We start from the raw sequence: 18,818 nt of genomic DNA on the forward strand, positions 1-18,818 counted from the left end.
AATGAAAAATTAGAAAACAATGTGAAATATCTCATTGGAAAAACAATGGACCTGGAAAATAGATCCAGGAGAGAGAATTTAAAAATTATTGGACTGTCTGAAAGCCATGATCAAAAAAAGAGCCTAGACATCATCTTTCAAGAAATTATCAAGGAAAACTGCCCTGATATATTAGAACCAGAGGGCAAAATAGAAATGGAAAGAATCCACAGATCTCCTCCTGAAAGAGATCCCCAAAGGAAAACTCCTAGGAATATTGTAGCCAAATTCCAGAGTTCCCAGGTCAAAGAGAAAGTATTACAAGCTGCCAGAAGGAAACAGTTCAAGCACTGTGGGAACACAATCAGGCTAACACAAGATTTAGCAGCTTCTACATTAAAGAACCGCAGGGCATGGAATATAATATTCCAGAGGGCAAAAGAGATAGGATTACAACCAAGAATCACCTACCCAGAAAAACTGAGTATAATCCTTCAGGGGGAAAAATGGTCATTCAGTGAAATAGAGGACTTTCAAGCATTCTTGATGAAAAGATCAGAGCTGAATAGAAAATTTGACTTTCAAATACAGGACTCAAGTGGAACATGAAGAGGTAAACAGGAAAGAGAAATCATAAGAGACTTATTAAGATTGAACTGTTCACATTCTTTCATGGAAAGATGATATTTATAACTCATGAGACCTTTGTCAGTATCAGGGTAGTTGGAGGAAAACAAATTATAGGTATATATATGTATGACAGATAGACAGAGGGCACAGGGTGAGCTGAAGATGAAGGGGTCATATCTGGAGAATAAAATTAAGGGGTGAGAGAGGATTATACTAGGAGAAGAAAGAGGTAGAATGGGGTAAATTATCTCAAAAAAAAAAACAGAAAAGAAAAGTCTCTTACAGTGGAAGGGGAAATGGGGGAAGGTGAGAGGGAATGAGTGAATCTTATTCTCATAGGATTTGGCTTAAGGAGGGAATAACATACACATTCAATTGGGTATGGAAATCTGTATTACCCTACAGGAAAATAGGGGGGAAAGGGGACAAGAGAGCAGGGGGATGATAGAAAGGAGGGCAGATTGGGTAAGGGGTTAATCAGAAGTAAATATTTCTGAGGAGGGACAGAGTCAAAAGAAAGAATAGAATAAATGGGAGGGCAAGATAGGATTAAGGGAAATAGAGTTAGTTTTTCACAGCATGTCTACAGTGGGCGTGTTTTGCATAACTGCACATGTACAACTTATATTGAGTTGCCTGCCTTTTCAATGAGGGTGGATGGGGAGAGAGGAAGAGAGAAAATTTGAAACCTAAAGTTTTAAAAACATACGTTTAAAAAAATGTTTTCACATGCTACTGGGAAATAATATAGGAAATGGGGTGCAGAAGTCTATCCTGCCCTATAGGAAAATAGAAGGGGAAGGGGATAAGAGAAGGGGAGAGAGTTAGAAGAGAGGACAGAGTAGGGGAAGGGATAGTCAGAATGCATGACATCTTGGGGTGGGGGAGGGGGGAGATAGGGTGAAAATATGGAACCCAAAAACTTGCGGAAGTGAATGTTGAAAACTAAAAATAAATAAATTTATGTTAAGAAAAAAATAGGAGATAGAAAGTTTGGGTAAGACTAATCCCTTCTCTCTAGGAGCTCATGACCTATGTATATGACTCATGCACAAATCATAATATAAAATCTATCAATACAAGTTTGTGAAGCACCTAAAAAAAAAAAAGAAGGGATGTGGCATAAAGATAAGCCAGCCCCCTCCCTCCAGGTGGAGGTTAGTACCTACCAGCAGTAGAGCTTTCTGAAGGAAGAAAAAGAAAGGGGATCTTGATTTTCTTTTCCTGTAGATTATTCAGGAATTTGCTTATTATTGAAGCCAATACATTTGAGGGGAAAAGATTAGCTCTTCAAAGAGCCCTTACTTTTCTTGGATTAGTTACTTAATCCTAAGGGCCTTGCTTTCCTCATTTGTGTTATGGAGGTAATATTCTACTAATCTCATGGGATCACATATTTAGACCTGGAAGGGACCTTAGAACCCATGAAATCCAAACTCCTCATTTTATTGACGAAGAAACTGAGTCACAGAGAAGTTACGTGGCTTACCTATAGTAACACAACTAATAAAGTATCTAAGGTAGGATTTGATCCCAGGTCTTCCTGACAGCTAGGTGGTAAAATGGATAGAGCGCTGGACCAGCAGTCAAGAAGATTCAAGTTCAAATCCAACCTCTAGCTCTGTGACCTTGAGCAAGTCATTTAACCTCACTCAGCCTTAGTTTCCCCATCTGTAAAATGGAGATAATCATCACACCTGCTCCCAATGTTGTTATAAGGATAAAATGAGAATATTTGCAAAGTGCTTTTGTTAATTTCAAAATGCTATATAAATGCTAGCCATTATTATTATTATCATTATTCCTGATATCAAGCCTAGTGTTCTGTTTACTAAAGCGTGAAGTTTCTATAAGAAAATACTTAATAAACTTTCAAAGCTTATAAATGTGAGTTGTGATTGTTGTTGTGCTATGGAAATCCTGAAAAGAAACCAAATATAAAAATGGCTTTAAGACGTAATTATTTACTTGTAGGTATTTTATTACATCTTCCTTCCCCCTATTTCCCTCTGTCTTCCCCTTTTATTTAAGGTGGTTCTAGATGTTGGCTGTGGATCTGGAATTCTTTCCTTCTTTGCTGTCCAAGCCGGAGCCAAGAAAGTATATGCTGTTGAAGCCAGTGCCGTAGCCCAATATGCCGAGGTAAGTGCATTCATTCACTTTGGGACCAAGGCTTTGAAGGTTCTAGAGTGCCTTGTGCAGGGTATCTAGTTCTAACAGCCACCTAGTAGCTAGAATAACAAAGGACTTGGACACTAAGCCCTGAGGCTTCCAGCTGGCCCTTTTCCAGTAGGCATCTCTGTTTCATTTGTACAATGAACATAAAAATCATTTATCCATGGTTACAAAATAAATGCAACAAAATTATAAAGAAACCCTTTTCTAATTCAACTAATGAAAGAGTTCCTTCTCATTCTTTAAATAATAAAACAGGATGACAATCCTAAATACTTTCATTTCTCACAGTTGTGCTCTACAGTATGTTTGGTTTGGTATTCATCTGAGTTTGTGATTTGATGGGTGTAGGGGACTTCCCATGAGAAAGCTCCCTCTACCAACGCAATATTTAAGGTAGACTCTGAACCCAGGTCTTCCTGACATCGAGTTTAGCATTCTATCCACTATACTATAAGGTTTGTGTAAGGTAAAAGTTAACACCTGCTCTGTAACATTGATAGTCTTAGAAAGGTACTTGAGGGTAGTGTCAAGTTAAGCCACACGCCTGGGATCACACAGCTAAGATGTGTCAGTAACAGGACTAGAACTCAAGCCTTCCTGACTCACAAGGATAGATTACCTCTCACTCAAGTGCATCATTGATTTGATATTCTAATTCATTTAAGGATCATTCATGCTCAGTCTACTCATAGGGACTTAATTTGTCTGACACTGTAACTGAGTAAAAAGCCAGTTTTCATGCTTGAAGATGCCTTTCAGATTTCAAAGCCCAATAGAAGATGCTTTGTTTTCAATACAGAATTGTTAGTCCTCACTGCCTCCTGTGATCATGGCCCCCAAAACATGCCATAACCAGAATGCTTAACCATGTCATCTTTTCTTACCCTCTTGGCATTTTCCGCTCAGTGTGCCAGTCACCGAGGCAATGGGTCTTTGAGATCTCTGAGCTCAACTCACATTGATCCTTGTGCAGACCCCTAAAACCATTCAACGTTGCCCACTAGCACAGGTGCCTCTTTATCCCTTCCTCTGCCCTATCCCCTTTAGCCCTGACCAGATACAGTTTTTATTATAATGATATTAGGGTCAAGTTCTTTTGGAAGAGTGGTGAATAAGTACATACTACTTAGTCATATCATCGTTTTCAAGCTCTCCTTCAGTTTGCCTGCAAACATGCAATTCTCAGACAATTTATTTCTACAGTCTACCTATTACCTTTACTTAATATACTTCCCCTTGAAAGTCCCATAGATAGTCAGTCAACAAATCTTACTGATTCTACCAGTCCGACATCCTCTTCTCTTTGCTCACATGCCCACCAGTCTCATTCAGGCCCTCATCACCTCTCACCTAGACTGTATCAACAGATTCCAAATTGTGTCCAGTCACTCACTCCCATCCTCAATACAACTGCCAAAGCAGTCTTCCCAAAGCATAATCTGAATGTCACTGCTGCTCAAGGAACTTCCATGGCTTTCTTTTTCCTCTAGCATAAAGCACAAACTTTTCTATTTAACACTGAAAACCTATCACAATCTGTCTTCAGCTTACCTTTTGAGACTCTGCCTTTCTCTTTGCATGCTCAAATAGAGATCCATTTGATTGGAAAATAGATATTCCACAAATACAATGTTTAGTTCTGTCTGTCATGCCTTTGTGCAGGCTGTGCCCATGCCTAGAGAATGCTTTTCCTCCTCACACCTGCCTTCTATAATCCCTAGCTCCTTTCATAGATCAGTTCAAGTACCACCTCCTATGAGGAGACTTTCCTGGTTTCTCTAGTTGTTAATGCTCTCCTCCATCTCCTTAACCAAAAAAATAAAAGTTTATTTTGTGTAAATTTTATATTTTCTTATCTCAGTATATTCTCTCATACCCAAGTAGGATATAAACATATTAAGGTAAGGGATTGCCATATTTTTTTGCCTTTGTGCGCCTAGCACTTGGCATAGTTCCTAAGAATAGTAGGCACTTAATAAATGTTTGTTGAATTGAATTGAATTGAATTAAAGGCCCATGGGGTACATTATCTTGCACAAAACAGACAAGGAAAGGTTATTACAGTGGAGGGGAAACAGGGGAAGGTGAGAGGAAATGAGGGAATTTTATTCTCGTAGGATTTGGCTTAAGGAGGGAATAATATACACACTCAATCGGGTATGGAAATCTGTCTTACCCTACAGGAAAACAGGGGAGGAAGGGGACAAGAAAGCAGGGGGATGATAGAGAGAAGGGCAGATTGGGAAAGGGGGTAATCAGAAGGAAATAATTCTGAGGAGGAACAGGGTCAAAAGAAAGAATAGAATAAATGGTGGGGCAGTATAGGATTAAGGGAAATAGAGTTAGTTTTTCACAACATGTCTACTATGGAAGTGTTTTGCATAACTGCACATGTATGGGCTGTATTGACTTGCTTGCGTTTTCAATGAGGGTGGGTGAGGTGGGAGGAAGGGAGAAAATTTGGAACCCAAAGTTTTAAAAAACACATATTTTAAAAAAATGTTTCCACATACAACTGGGAAATAAGAAATACAGGAAGTGAGGTACAGAAATCTATCCTGCCCTACAGGAAAATAGAAGGGGAAGGGGATAAGAGAAGGGTGGGGGGAAGATAGAAGGGAGGGCAGACTAGGAGAAGGGGTATTCAGAATGCATGCCATCTCGGGGTGGGGGGAGGGGCAAGATGGGGTGAAAATATGGAATTCAAAATCTTGTGGAAGTAAATGTTGAAAACTAAAAATAAATAAATTTATATAAAAAAGGGGAAAAAAAAGAATTAAAGGCCCAGAATGCTATCAGAAAGGGAGGGGTAGGAAAAGGTAACTGACCATGAACCCCATCCCATCTCAATATTGTCATCAGCCATGCAGTACAAGTCAAAAAAAGCCAGAAGAAAACAAGTATTAAGCACGACTATGTGCCAGGCATTGTACTAAGCACTTTACAAACATTATCTCATTTAATTCTTACAACAACCCTGGGAGTTAGGTGCTATTATTATTAATATTATTATTATTATTATTATTATTATTATTTGACTGGCTGATGTCACTGTCCCTAAGCCCAGAATCTTATCTCTCTTCACTAAGCACTGGTACAAATGAACCCCCATACCTGGAATGCCCTCCTCCTTCGTTTCAGCCTCACAGAGACTTTGTGTTTCTTCAGCCTCAGTTCAGATACCACTTCCTTACGAAGCTGTCCCTCATTCCCCAAGTTGTGAGTTCTCTTGCTCTCTTTGATTTATTCTGGTCTTCAGTGCCCTTAATGGCATTGGGAGAAAACATCCAGTTTCTCTGCCATTGACTTAAGCCCCTACCAATTCTGCTCCCCTAATTTTAGGCATCCCTTGTGCCCCAGTTTTATTTAACAGTCAAATTAGCTTTTACAAAAGAATGTTTACTTCAAAGGTATAGTGAGAACAAACATAAAAACATTGGGGAGGAGGCACAGAAGAATAATCTCCCCCTTGTACCTTAAAACGCCTGAGACTCTGGGATATGGAGGGCAATTAGGTTCACAGATTAACTCAGTTTCTATATAGCATGGTTCCATCAAATTCAAATTCCAAAGCCCCCTTGTACTGGCACAGAAGCACTGGTGCTTGTCAGGGCCTGGAATTGTGCCTCCAAAGTCACCATGGCTGAAGCTGCCAGGTCTGAGGACTCCATTGTCTCTGCCTCTTCCTAAAACTGAAAAGGGCAAATGAAACAGGCCAAAACCTCAAGCTTATTTCTTGAGGTCACGAAGCCTAAAACAAGATGAAAGGGCACAGACCTTCCCTCTCCCAGGGGAAGGCCATGATGCTTCAGCCAGACTGAACTACTGTGGGCCTCAATTTTCTACTCTGTAAAATAAAGGACTTGGATTAGATGAACTCTGAGGTCCCTTCCAGCTGCTAATCTATGATCTTGTGATCCTGTAAACCTCCTCCCTTACTCATTAATATGCCATGTGCTGTCTTGCCTCAGGACCTTCATTAATACAGTATTTTACCTAGAACAGGTACTCAATAGAGATCAGTTGAATTTGCAGAGAGGAAAGTTGACAATAAGCTGATGCCTCTAGAGCTTAATCTGAAGCATTTTTTAGTTTGCATTAATATTATTTTTAGGGTCAGGGATCTGTTCATGGTGTACCCATGTACTTGCCCACTTTCCTCCAACAACATCTATTTTATAGGTATTTTGAGTTTATTGCCAGAAAAAAAAGTCTAGAAATTCCTAAAACTATCAGGTATGAAGGGAGAGCTGACCCAGAGCCCAACAAAGTGGGGGGGGGGGTGAGAAGTTGTCCCCTCAAAGGATGCCATCTTGGATCTGCAGGCACCACCATGATAGATACTGTGTATTTTTAGGTGGAAATTGAACCAGTAGACATTTAATTTTTTCCCCTGGAGGCTTCATTAAAAAAAAAAAAAGATAAAATTACAACAGGAAAGAAACAGGCCAATTTAGCAATGATATACAGTCTCTGGATTCTAATCAAAACTTATCATCTGAATTCTCCTTCTTATACCAGTCTCATGTGTGCTAATGAAACTGAATACGAATATCTTCAAATTATACCAAATTCAACTTTTCTTGTGGACTATAGCCCAGCCTTTTAATGTGTGCTCTCATTGACCAGGGGAAGCAGCATAGAGGAGGTAGGAGTGGCACTTGAACTGAGCCTCAGAGTTTGGGTAGGAAATGAGTGTGGCCTCTTTCCAGCTTTTGGAATCCCAGGCTTTTTCTCTCTAATGCGTAGCTATTCTCTGCACAGTCTCTGCACAGTCCCATTGATTCCTTCATTGGGAAAACACTGCCACTTTTGACCTGAATACTATTTGCAGCAGCTACAAATTTAATACATGTTTGATAAAGTTGGAGAACAAAGGATGGTTAGGTTTTTTGGAACTGTATTTTCTACCTAGACGTACTGTTGCTCCATGTTGGGTTTTGTCCTCTGCAGTCTGGTCTGTTTTAGCTCTGTTCGCACTGAAATGCACCTTCTCCCATCTCTGTTATTGCTGCTGTCCCTCTCGTTCTCTGAGGTTGCCTTTTTTTTATATCCATTCCTTTAACATACGTAACATTTTACATTAGCTCTGGAAGGGAGCTATAGATACCATACAACCTGTTTTCTTTATTTTATAAAGAAACTGAGGCCTAAAAAGATGAAATGACTTGTTCTGCATGATTATATTGTAATAACATAAGGCAGGAAAAGGTAGTAAGTGGGTGTGCCCCTAGATAGTTCAGTGAATAGAGTGCTAGGCCTGGATTCAGGAAGACCTGAGTTCAAATTTGGCCTCAGACACTTACTAACTGTGTGACTCTGAGCAAGTCATTGACTTCTAATGGATTCAGTTTCCTCAACTGCAAAATAAGAATAATAAAAGCACCTCCTTTTCAGAGTTGTTGTGAGGATCAAATGAGATATTTTTAAAGCGTTTAACATGGTGCCTGGCACATTATAGGCACTATATAAATGCTAGTAATCATTATTGTGGTTGTTGTTGTTGTTGTTATTATTATTATTATTATTATTTGAGTAAGAGCCCTCCACTCTTTTCTCTATATATTTTCTCCCCCTCTTGATCTTGGCAGCCTCCATGGGTCCAATTACTATTTCTTTGCAGATAATTCCTAGATCTAATTTATATATCCAGTCCTAACTTCTCTCCTGAACTCCAGTCCTACTTATCTAACTCCAAACCCAGTGCTCTTTTCACTGTGCTAAACTAACAATTAATTTACCATCAAATACTATTTGATACCTTTCAGGAAGGCTTAAATAATCTTATTAATTACCTAAAGAATTTTTTTTTATCAGCTCATGTTCTCTCCCAGTCCAATCCAGTACAACCTGTCAGACACCTTTTAAACACCAACCATGGTCAAGGGGCTATGCTAGATACTAGGAGCAAACTGAAAAATAACTCCTGTCCTTAAGAAGCTTACATTCCATATTATTCACCACACAAGTCATAAGTCAGAAGATCAAAGGAGACAAGTGAAGTGGCTTGCCCAAGGTATTAAGTCCTCTGAAAGCCAGGATTCCAATTCAAGTTCTAAGACTAAATTCAGTGAATTTTTACTACACCAGGCTGCCTCCTGAGAGCAACAGAGAGAAGATGCTTTAGATCACCACTCAAATACAGCATGGATGCTGATGCCAAAACATTCTCCCTTCTCTGCTCTTTTCCTCTCCTTAAATTAAGGTGATATGTAACAGGTATTGATGACAGAAAATAACAGCACCCAAAAGCATGTAATACTTGGGTAACACTATAAAACATGCATTTGTAAAGCCAGTACTGTGTATTAGTGGAGTAATACAAAGCTTTGGTAAGAATAGATTCCTGTAATTAGAGCTCACAGACTCAAAGGGAGATAAGGTGAGCACAGATAACACGTATTACTTGAAAAACACACTTGAGAGTTTTACAGGGCAAATGCATTTGAGAGATGAGGTCATATTTGCATGTTTTTGGTGGGGGTTCTTTCTTGGCCAGAAACCCAGCAGCTCATAGTCTTGGCCTAATGGTTTTGGAGACCTGAGTTCACTAATTTGCAATTATACAAATTTTCAGCAAGAGCTCATGGAATCATGGTCAAAGTTGATATCACTGTGCCAGTTTTTCTCCTCTACATATATCCCTTGTTCCTTTCTCCCACTGCCCTTCTCCCGTATTCCATAGGCTTCTGCTGAGCAGCTGTTAGCATCTGGCACATGCATGCCCTTAACCTTCATGTCAGCTGCTGACAGTGAAGCTAAGGTTCTAACAGAACAAAATGGTGAGGAAACAGGGAGAAGGAGCCAGGGCCACCACCATCTGCCCATCCCTGGTAGGTGAATGAATTTAAGGAAGCAATCTAGAATTCTGGCAAGCTAAGCATTCATAGCATTTATGAAATAGGGCCTGGAGTAAACAATTGCTTTATGCAGAACTGAATCTTCAAATTGAAATACCAGTTCCTCTAGACAGTTCATCAAGGAATAAGGAGCAAAGCAGCCCTCCTGTGCTCCAGGAAATTTATGTAAAGCACTTGAATAAACAGGAAGACAAGCCTGCCATGCATGAGGAAAGCCTGCCTACATTGGAGAATCCAGCCGGTGGTGGGATTGTCGGAGGCGTTATTTAAAATAGGCCAAGCGGAATATATGGGTTCATTTGTGCATAGTCCATTACAGGGAGAAAATCCCTTCAGGGATATGGCACCATGATTAATGTTGAGGGAAAGCTGTTTTGGAGAAGAATGTAAAATTCAGCATTCTTATTGCTTCTATTTAGCACCCAGTTCATCTTCTAGAGAGGCACAGGGAGGCCTCATTCATTTCATTCTATATATAACAACAGAAGATGAATTATAGAAAGATACAGCTTGGGTGTCCTATCAAGTTGAGCACCAGTGATGAGTACCTAGCAGCTGGTCCCAAAGTGACACCATTTCTAAGGGCACATTGCAATTAGATCACCTATAGAGAAGGTCTTTTTGGAGATTCCTGTAGATAACTTTTCCTTGAACCCTAAATCGTGCTGGAAGTAGACATTGTGATCCTTTCTTTACCTATCTCAATTGTTGCCTGGTGTAAAGTGTGAAGAGGCTCTTAGAGCAGCTCAGAAGTCATAAGATCAAAGGAGAAAAGTTCAGTGGCTTGCCCAAGGTATTGAATGTTGCCCAAGCCAGTATTCCAATTCAGATACCATGACTCTAAATTCAGTGCTCTTCTACTATACTAGGCTGCCTCACAGTGAGAGGTTGTATACTAGGAGAGCAACAGAGGACACTTTAGATCACCACTCAAGTGTGGCTGGATGCTGATGCCAAAACATTCTCCTTTCTCCGGTCTTTTCCTCTCCTTAAATTAGGAAACAGTCCTAACATGATCTTTAACTGCCTGCTGAGTTGCTGTAATTAAGGTGACCTGAAAACTGTATTTTATTTTGATTCCTAATCTCCCTTGCATAATGGTTTCCCTAAAATATTCTGTCAAGCTGCATTGAAATCCCTCACCAATACCTACACTGTGACTTCTTCCCTTGTGGTGTAGTGGATAGAATACTGGACTGGGAGCCAGAAAGCCTAGGTTCAAACCTGCATTGGATACTTAGTGGTTGTGTTGCTCTGAACAAGTCACCAAACCTTTTTAAGTCTGTTCATCTCTAAATTTGGAGACAAAAATCATACTTTCCTCACAGTTGTTATGAAAAGCAAATGATATCATACAATAAAGTGGGTTGTAAATCTTAAAGGGCCCTGTAAATGCTAGCTATTGTTATAAAACTTTTATCCCACCCTTTTTTCTTCTAATTTCTCCTCCTTCTTTTGGGATCCCATTCCCAGCATAGTTTACTTTAACCATTAAGTGGGAAGTCCAGTATTTCATTGTCCCAGTTAGAGGAGGAGTTATGTGAATACCAGCCAAGATAAAAGGACACCTTTCTGGTGGGGACACACTACCTCCTTTCCCCTCCAGGATTTAAAGTTAAAATACCTCCTTGGTGGATAGAGCACTGGCTCTGGAGTCAGGAGGACCTGAGTTCAAAACTAGCCTCTGACACTTGGCACATACTAGCTGTGTGACCTTGGGCAAGTCACTTAACCCCATTGCCTACAAAAAAATAAAATAAAATGAAACAGCACCTTTCAAGCATATTCTTAAGTTTCTATTTCCCAAAGGAATTTCATAGTTGATCTTCTCATCTCTGGCCATGGTCAACATTCTGGCTGACTTTACCCAGCTTTCAAAACTGAACTGCCAAACTCTAACCCCTATAATGAAACAACAAATATGAATCATCCACCATCTACAGTGCAGTATGTGAGATACTAGGGATGGGAAGACAAAAATGAAACAAGGGACTCCCATCTGGCAGCTTCAACCTTACAACTGCACTGATAAATGTTCTGAAGGGACTTGACCATTTTGCCCACCCCCTTACCATGGAAACTGGCTGATCTATAACCTGGATAGTTTTGCTTAGAATAGTGCTTAATTTGAAATAGGAAACCTTAGTCCAAATTCCAACTCTGACTGCAAACTAGCTCTAAAATCTGGAGCAAGTCAGTTGCCTGAGTCAGATTCCTCACCTGTAAAATTCAATTCAGTAAATATTTACTAACTGCCTAGCATGTGCTAGGTAGTAAGGATTGGGTATTGAGGATATAAAGACAAAAGTGAGAAATCACTACTGGGGAACCCCAACATTTGCACAAATAAGTAAATTCAAGTTATCTACAAAGTAAATGCAAAGTAATTTCTAAGAATAAAGCACTGAGAAAATCAGGAAAGACTTGGGTAAGAAGGGATACTTGAGCTGTGTTTTTGTTTGTTTTGTCCTTTATTCTCAAAGAAGACAAATGACATCAGAAAGATGATGTCTTGACTTGCAAGTGAATTGGATTTAAGTGAGACAGGTCTGTGCAAAGTTGCCAGTCTCATTTCTTTTTGAGAGCCATCTGGGTCAGTGGCAAGACATAGATCAGGATGACTGGAGATGGCCCCAGATGCAATGGGAGATTTTGGCCTTTTTAAGCTAAGGTCTTTCCCAGGTCTCAGTTTGACTGGAGCAACACCCATTCAGTGAAGACTAGGTAAGAAATGAGGCAACAAATGGCCTCTTTTACCTACTCAAAAAAAAGATCTGGGAAAGGAAGACGCTCAAGGTTTCTGGCCAAAACAGAAACAATTTCTATTTACACTCACTCTGAGCCAACTCATTATCAGTCTCAACTAGAAAGAGGAGAAACTGAGAGCCCACGAACTCTGCTTATTAGTGGAGCTGGCTCAGGGAGGGCCCCTTCTTACACAATGACCACTTCTCCCTTCCTACTCCTGCCTTCCTCAAGCTCAAGGAAGGTCACTTGAGCTGTGTATATTGAAGCGAGCTAGAGATTCTAAGAGGTGTAGATGAGGGAGGGAGAATATTCCAGACATGGGGGCTGACTGCAAAGGCACAGAGATGAGAGATAGAATGGTGGTGACAAGGAACCAGAAGTACACCAGTTGGGCTAGTGGGTGTAACATGAAATCAATCTGGAAATATAGTTTTGAGCCATATTATCAAGGGCTCTAAATAACAAATATAGAGGAGTTTTTATTTTATCTTAGAGCCATTGAAGTGTCTTGAGCAAAGGAGACACAAAGGCAGATCTGTGTTATAAGTCTATCAGTTTGGCAGCTTATGGGACCTGGAGAGGAGAGAGGAAAAACTGGAGGCAGGGAGACCAATTAGAATGTTATTGTAGTAGTCCAGTCAAGGGATGATGGGGGCCTGACATAGAATGGTGGCTGAGTGAGTGGAGAGAAGGGGAAGAATGCAAAAGTTGTTGTGGAGGCAGAATTGACAAAACTTGACAACTCTTTGGATATGGGAGGAAGAGAAGAAAGAGTTAAGGATAACATTAAGATTTTTTAAAAAAAACCTGGGTAAAGGGAATAGTGGGTGTCCTTGACACAAATAGGGAAATTGGAGGACAGAGGAATGTTTAGATAGAAAAATATTGAGTGTTGTGAGCAGAATAATTTATGTAACAGTGTTATAGAAATGTGAATTATCATTATTTTACAGTATCTATCCTTATAATCAAAAGAATTTCTTGATCCTGATACTTCTACCCATAATCACTCAACTCTTATTTTATCATTTCACTGAATAAGATAGAGCCTTCCCTTAAACCACATGCCTCTAGAGACTTTCCAGGACTACATTCAGTCCCTGCTGGGGCAAAACGGAGGGCAGGGAAGTTGCATACATAGAGCCGTGCCTTGAGGCTTGTTCCACTTCAGTCTGTGTAGGACATTGCTGCAAGTTTTCTTGGCGAGACAGGCTAGTAGTTGAAGAAGACTGTGATTTGAAGATGCAAGACAAGGAAAGCCCTGGTTGTGCTCTCTTAGTGAGAAATACTAAACAGTATGGATATGGTTGATTCCTAATCTCTTTTAAAATGCTTCAGTTCTCTTGATCCTAACATTATCTTTGCCTGCCCTCCCTCAATGTTCACTTCTTTAGCCTGTGTGTGGTAAAGAAAGTGTTTCTCTTAGCTCAATTTCACAAGGAGGAAAACCAAGTGGAATATGTTACTTGGGGTAAAGCTGCACAATACCCAAAGAGCTAGTTGATTCATCCATGCAATGCCTAACAGCCCATTTAAAGATGTTTCTTTGGAGATGAATCAATGGATTTTAACTCTTTTTTTTTTTTGCTGAATCAAGCTGGTTATTTTACCAATTGTTCTGAGTGGTCTCCAGTTCTGTCCTTTTATCAGAAAACATCCATTGATTTTTCTCACCTGGGTTACTTTTTAATGATCTGAGAAACCCAGAAAAGCCTGGGTATGGGTGTGTGTGTGTGTGTGTGTGTGTGTGTGTGTGTGTGTGTGAGCGTGTGCATGCACGCAAGTTCAAATACACACCATTCTTCAGCCAATCTAACAGCTACCTATGAAGACTGTCTTGCAAAGAAAAAAATCTCTTCCCCTCAGGCAGCTGTAACAAGCTTGGCCAGTTCTCTGACGAAGTTCTCATGCTGCTTGTGTTCCCTGGGTGTTGTGATGGCTTAAAGCTGACTTACTACTGTGGTTTCTTAGTATCAGTGAGAGAGTTCACATGGCAGGCAGTAAAATGACTTGTAAGTTGACACAAACTTCCCTTTAGGTTGATTTAGAAATAAGGGCATGACATCCCAGCTTGAGGCTGCTAGAGATGCCCTCCCCTAATGCCTGGACTTTAATCTTCAGTAGAAATCGCAACAAGCAGTAAGTTACATACAACTTTTTAGTTAAAGTTTGCTTACTTCTTGACCCTTCCCTAGACGCAAAGCCTCTCCTTCATAAGAGTATGACTCAGATAAAAAAAATAGGAGACTGTTTTCTCCAGTACCACCATCAAGGGAGAAAACTGTGTTTTCTAGAAGCAAAACTGCTAAAGCAGATGGTATAGTGCAAGAGAAAGAGGAACTAGAATCGTTGTTGTTACTTGTCCTTCATTCTTGAAGAGGACCATGACATCAGGGAAGTGATGCTATGACATGTGAGTGAATTGAATTTAAGTGAGGGAGGGCTGTTTCGCTTTCTCCTCCAGAGCTATCTGGGTCCAGGGGTGAGATATAGATTAAGATGACTAGAGATGTCCCTGGATGCAGTGGGAAGCCTTGGCCTTTTTAAGCTAAGGTCTTTAACAGGTCTCATTAAGACCCAGGACATTATCATCTCTCTTCAATGAGATCCATGATTACTCCAAAAGAGGTCAGCCCAAAAGATAGTATGATCACAGCACTGGATTTGGTGTTGGAGGGCATGGGTTCAAATACCAGCCGTTCTGCTTACTACCTGTGTGGCCATAGGCAAGATATTTAGCCTCTCTGGACCTTAGTTTCCTCAACTGTAAAATAAGAAGTTTGGACTTGAGGGCCTGTAAGATCTTTCCTAGCTCTAAATCTATCCCATGCTGTTCCCTAGTATGAAAACACATCTTTTTCATATGTGTTCTCCCAGTGATTATGTACTATTGTGAATCTTGGAACTCACCAATTTCCAAAGAATAAAAGTTGTGTACAGCTCAAAGGACAACAGAAGAGATGCATAGTAGGTGCAAGTATTATGCAGTATACTACCAAAATCATGCAAAAAGTAGCATTAAAGATAATATCAAGGAAATTAATGATTAGAAAAGGAGATGTGTCAGATACAGAGAAAGAATGAAAAATAAGAGATGGACAGCTTGATTATTGTATTTGTAGCCATGAAATATAAAAGACCTATAGGAAAACACTCAACATATTGGGTAAATTCCCTATGGAGCATCTAGGGAAGAATATGGATAGGAATAGTGTAGGATGGGGAGAAGAAGGTAATTTGTGGTCAGCACCAATTAAGCTGCATACTCCCATTCTGAAACATCGTAAGTACAGTGAAGCATCTTCCAAACTGAACATGTGTATAAAAACATTAATTTTCCTGTCACTGCTATTGGACCAATGAACAAGTAACATACTTTTTTTTTATCTTTTCATACTGCTGACAATAAAGCACCCAGGAATTTACAGTTCAACTTATAAAACATTTAATAAGTACCAACTGCATGTAAGACACTTTATATAATGTATTTAATGTCATCATATGATTTTCTTTTTTTGAAGAAAACAAAAAAAAATCAGATTCCTTAAAACACTCTCCCCAAATTCCAAAGATAAAAGAATCATTTAAAGACCTCAGGAACTTTTTTTAATGCAAGTATCATCAGGCAAAAAAATCAGAATTAAAGAGTTATAATTCATTGCTTAAATGTTATCACAAGTTTTCAGGGAACAACCAATGATTGACAACAGTGGTCTGCAAAGCAGAGGTCTAACTCCAAGGGATTATGGATCACGAAATCAGGTGTTGGGAGATGGGTTGCTTCCTACCTTCAATCAATAATCACTAATAATTCATACATGGTTACTCCATGCTGAGCAGTGGAGATATAAAGAAAAAGAAAAAACAGTCCCTTACCTCAAGAAGCTTACATTCTAATGAGGAAATCAGAGTCAATAAATATTTATTAAGCACATCCTCTCTACCAGACACTGCTAAGCACTGGAGATACAAAGAAAGGCATAAGACAGGTTCTGCTCTCAAGGAGCTCAAAACCTAACGGGTGAAGGCAACACATAAAAAGAAGCTGGAAAGGAATGTGAGAAGGGAAGACATTACAAAGTCCTGAAGCCACAGTTGGAAATTATCTGAGGAGTTGTGAATTACAGAGTTGATTTCATCTTGCAGAATGATGAGTTTCTAGAGATGATGAAGTCTAGAAGAACGGATCCTCAAATGACCAACAGATATCACTGGGCCCCTACTTAAAGAATCTCCAGGTTGACAGATCCTGTCTGAGCTTTTGCTCCATGACTTCAGCCTTGGAGAATCCACAGGTACCTCAGGAAACAATGAGCCATTATTAGAGGAAGCCTTTCTATTCAGAAGACTTAAGGAATCCTATTTTGCCATGATCTGTCTACCTAGCTTTGCCAATGTTGCCAATAGGATGTTTCTGGTACCCAGAATAAATATAATTAACCAGGGCTTTTAATTATGCTTGATTCTTTCACTGTTACACAGCTATGACTTAAGTATGAGACAGAGAATACTGAGTGGGGAGCCCTGAGATGCATTTGAAAGGCAGCCTGCTTTTGGACAGAGTAGAATAGACTGCCTTGATAGCTTCCCTGTCTTCATTCGGGAAGCTTTGGGGGCTCTTCTAGAGGAAGCACAGGTAGGTGCAAGTTGAACTAAATAATCTCTGAGGGCCCATACAGGACTGAGATTCTGTGATTTTTTAAGACCATATTTACTGGACCATTCACAAAAAAAACACCACCATGAAAAATTAAATCCATCATCCCTTTCTCTGACCTTCTTTGAGTTTTGAGTGATTTTGTTTTTAACAAATGCTTAATAAACTTTCCTATTAAATATGCAAATGGGTCTTTGTCTTCAGACGTAGAACAAGTATCCTAATAGAAGCCTTACCCATAGATATCAGTCTAATTCAATGCTTCAGGGCTGTGGTCCTATTCTCAATTGTGATGTTATCAGTAAAAGGCAGGAAAGAGTGGAAAGGGGGAATGGGATATTTTTCTCCTCCAAGGCCTGGGTGGGCCATCTGGCAGTCTTTAACATACATATACAGTATGTATGCCAGATTAAATAACATACTTTGAATTACTTTTTAGAGATTGTCATACAGGAGGAATGTTGTTTTAACCTCACAGCTTCACAAAACTTGCAAATTGATGGACAGCTCTCTCCGAAATTTAACAATAGCATGGAACATAGCCCATCAGAGACCAATAAATCAGCATGTGATTTCATCTACTGCTCTGAGCGACAGTTGTGATGGGAAAAAAAGTTGAAAAATTATGGTAGGTATAAGCAGGCTTCAGTGTTATTACTAACAATGACTTATATAACAGAAGAAGTTAAAAAAGTGATCTCATCAAGGATATATTTGACCAGAAATGGAATAGGGAGGTCATAAAGTGAGAATGAGGGATAACAGGCAGATAGTCTGTGCCCTACCCAGACAGCAATTTTTTCCCCTCCTCCAATAATATAAGTACTAGAAATAGGCCTGCACTTCACTGGGTAGATCTTCTGTGGAAGAAAAACAGCAAGATATAAACCAGTGGTTTCCAAACCTTTTTTTTGATCGGTCAACCCTATCAGTAAAAAGATTGAGCACCCCACCCCAAATAAAAATCTATTTTGAAAGTATACGTCCATACTATTGTGCTAACTATATACATTATAAAACATTTTTTAAAATAAAAGGATGAAATAATGATAAAAATAACTATTTTGAAGTATTAATGGTAGAAAAAATGCTTAATGAAAGTATTTGTAACAGTATTTTAGTGAGAGCACTGTGAGTGAATATGCATCATTATTTTCCAGAATCCCTGTGTATGTTCCATAAGATAGGACATAGTTGTAAATAATAATCATTTATTCAAATGTATCTATGACTTCATCAATATTGGAATTTCCATCAAAGACACATATCACAATGCATCCATTCTTGTCCATCCTTTTAGACCATGTTCTACTGAAAGTCGACCCCAGGGATATGGCCAAAATCCCTGAAATGTTAGGGACCTTCTTTGCTTTTTTTCTGGCTGTCCACATCACCCCTCATTCTTGCCATGTCAGGAAACATTTATTAAGTGCCTTCTATGTGCCAGGAACTGTGCTAAGAGCTGCAGATACAAATATGAAAAAGAAAGACAGTCCCTGCCCTTAAGGAGCTTACAGTCTACTAGGGGAAGACAACATACAAAAGGAAGCTGAAAAGGAGAAAGTACCCAGCACAAGGGGCATAATGAAGAAATCCAATGCAGTGAAACAAGGTGGGAAATGAAAAGATGGCTAACCTGGGTATCCTTAAATGAAGGTTTTTGGAAGAGCTCTATGCCCCACCCTCCAATCAGAGGAGTCCCAGAGCATTTAACTAGCCTATCTTTTCTTCCAGTCATATAATTCCTCGATGATACATTTTACTGC

At 39.6% G+C, this 18,818-nt stretch overlaps 1 protein-coding gene across 1 annotated transcript in view; it reads left to right on the forward strand.

Annotated features, from left to right (window-relative positions):
- The window catches only part of LOC110221664 (histone-arginine methyltransferase CARM1-like), a 252,429-nt gene that overhangs the window by 165,781 nt on the left and 67,830 nt on the right, over nt 1-18,818 (forward strand). The window contains exon 5 of the mRNA XM_021006365.2: nt 2,641-2,751. Coding sequence (XP_020862024.1) covers nt 2,641-2,751 — 111 coding nt within the window. The remainder of the gene's footprint in view (nt 1-2,640; nt 2,752-18,818) is intronic.

The sequence above is a fragment of the Phascolarctos cinereus genome, unplaced genomic scaffold (assembly GCF_003287225.1).
Source record: "Phascolarctos cinereus isolate Bilbo 61053 unplaced genomic scaffold, phaCin_HiC Scaffold_4;HRSCAF=312, whole genome shotgun sequence".
Lineage (NCBI taxonomy): Eukaryota > Metazoa > Chordata > Mammalia > Diprotodontia > Phascolarctidae > Phascolarctos > Phascolarctos cinereus.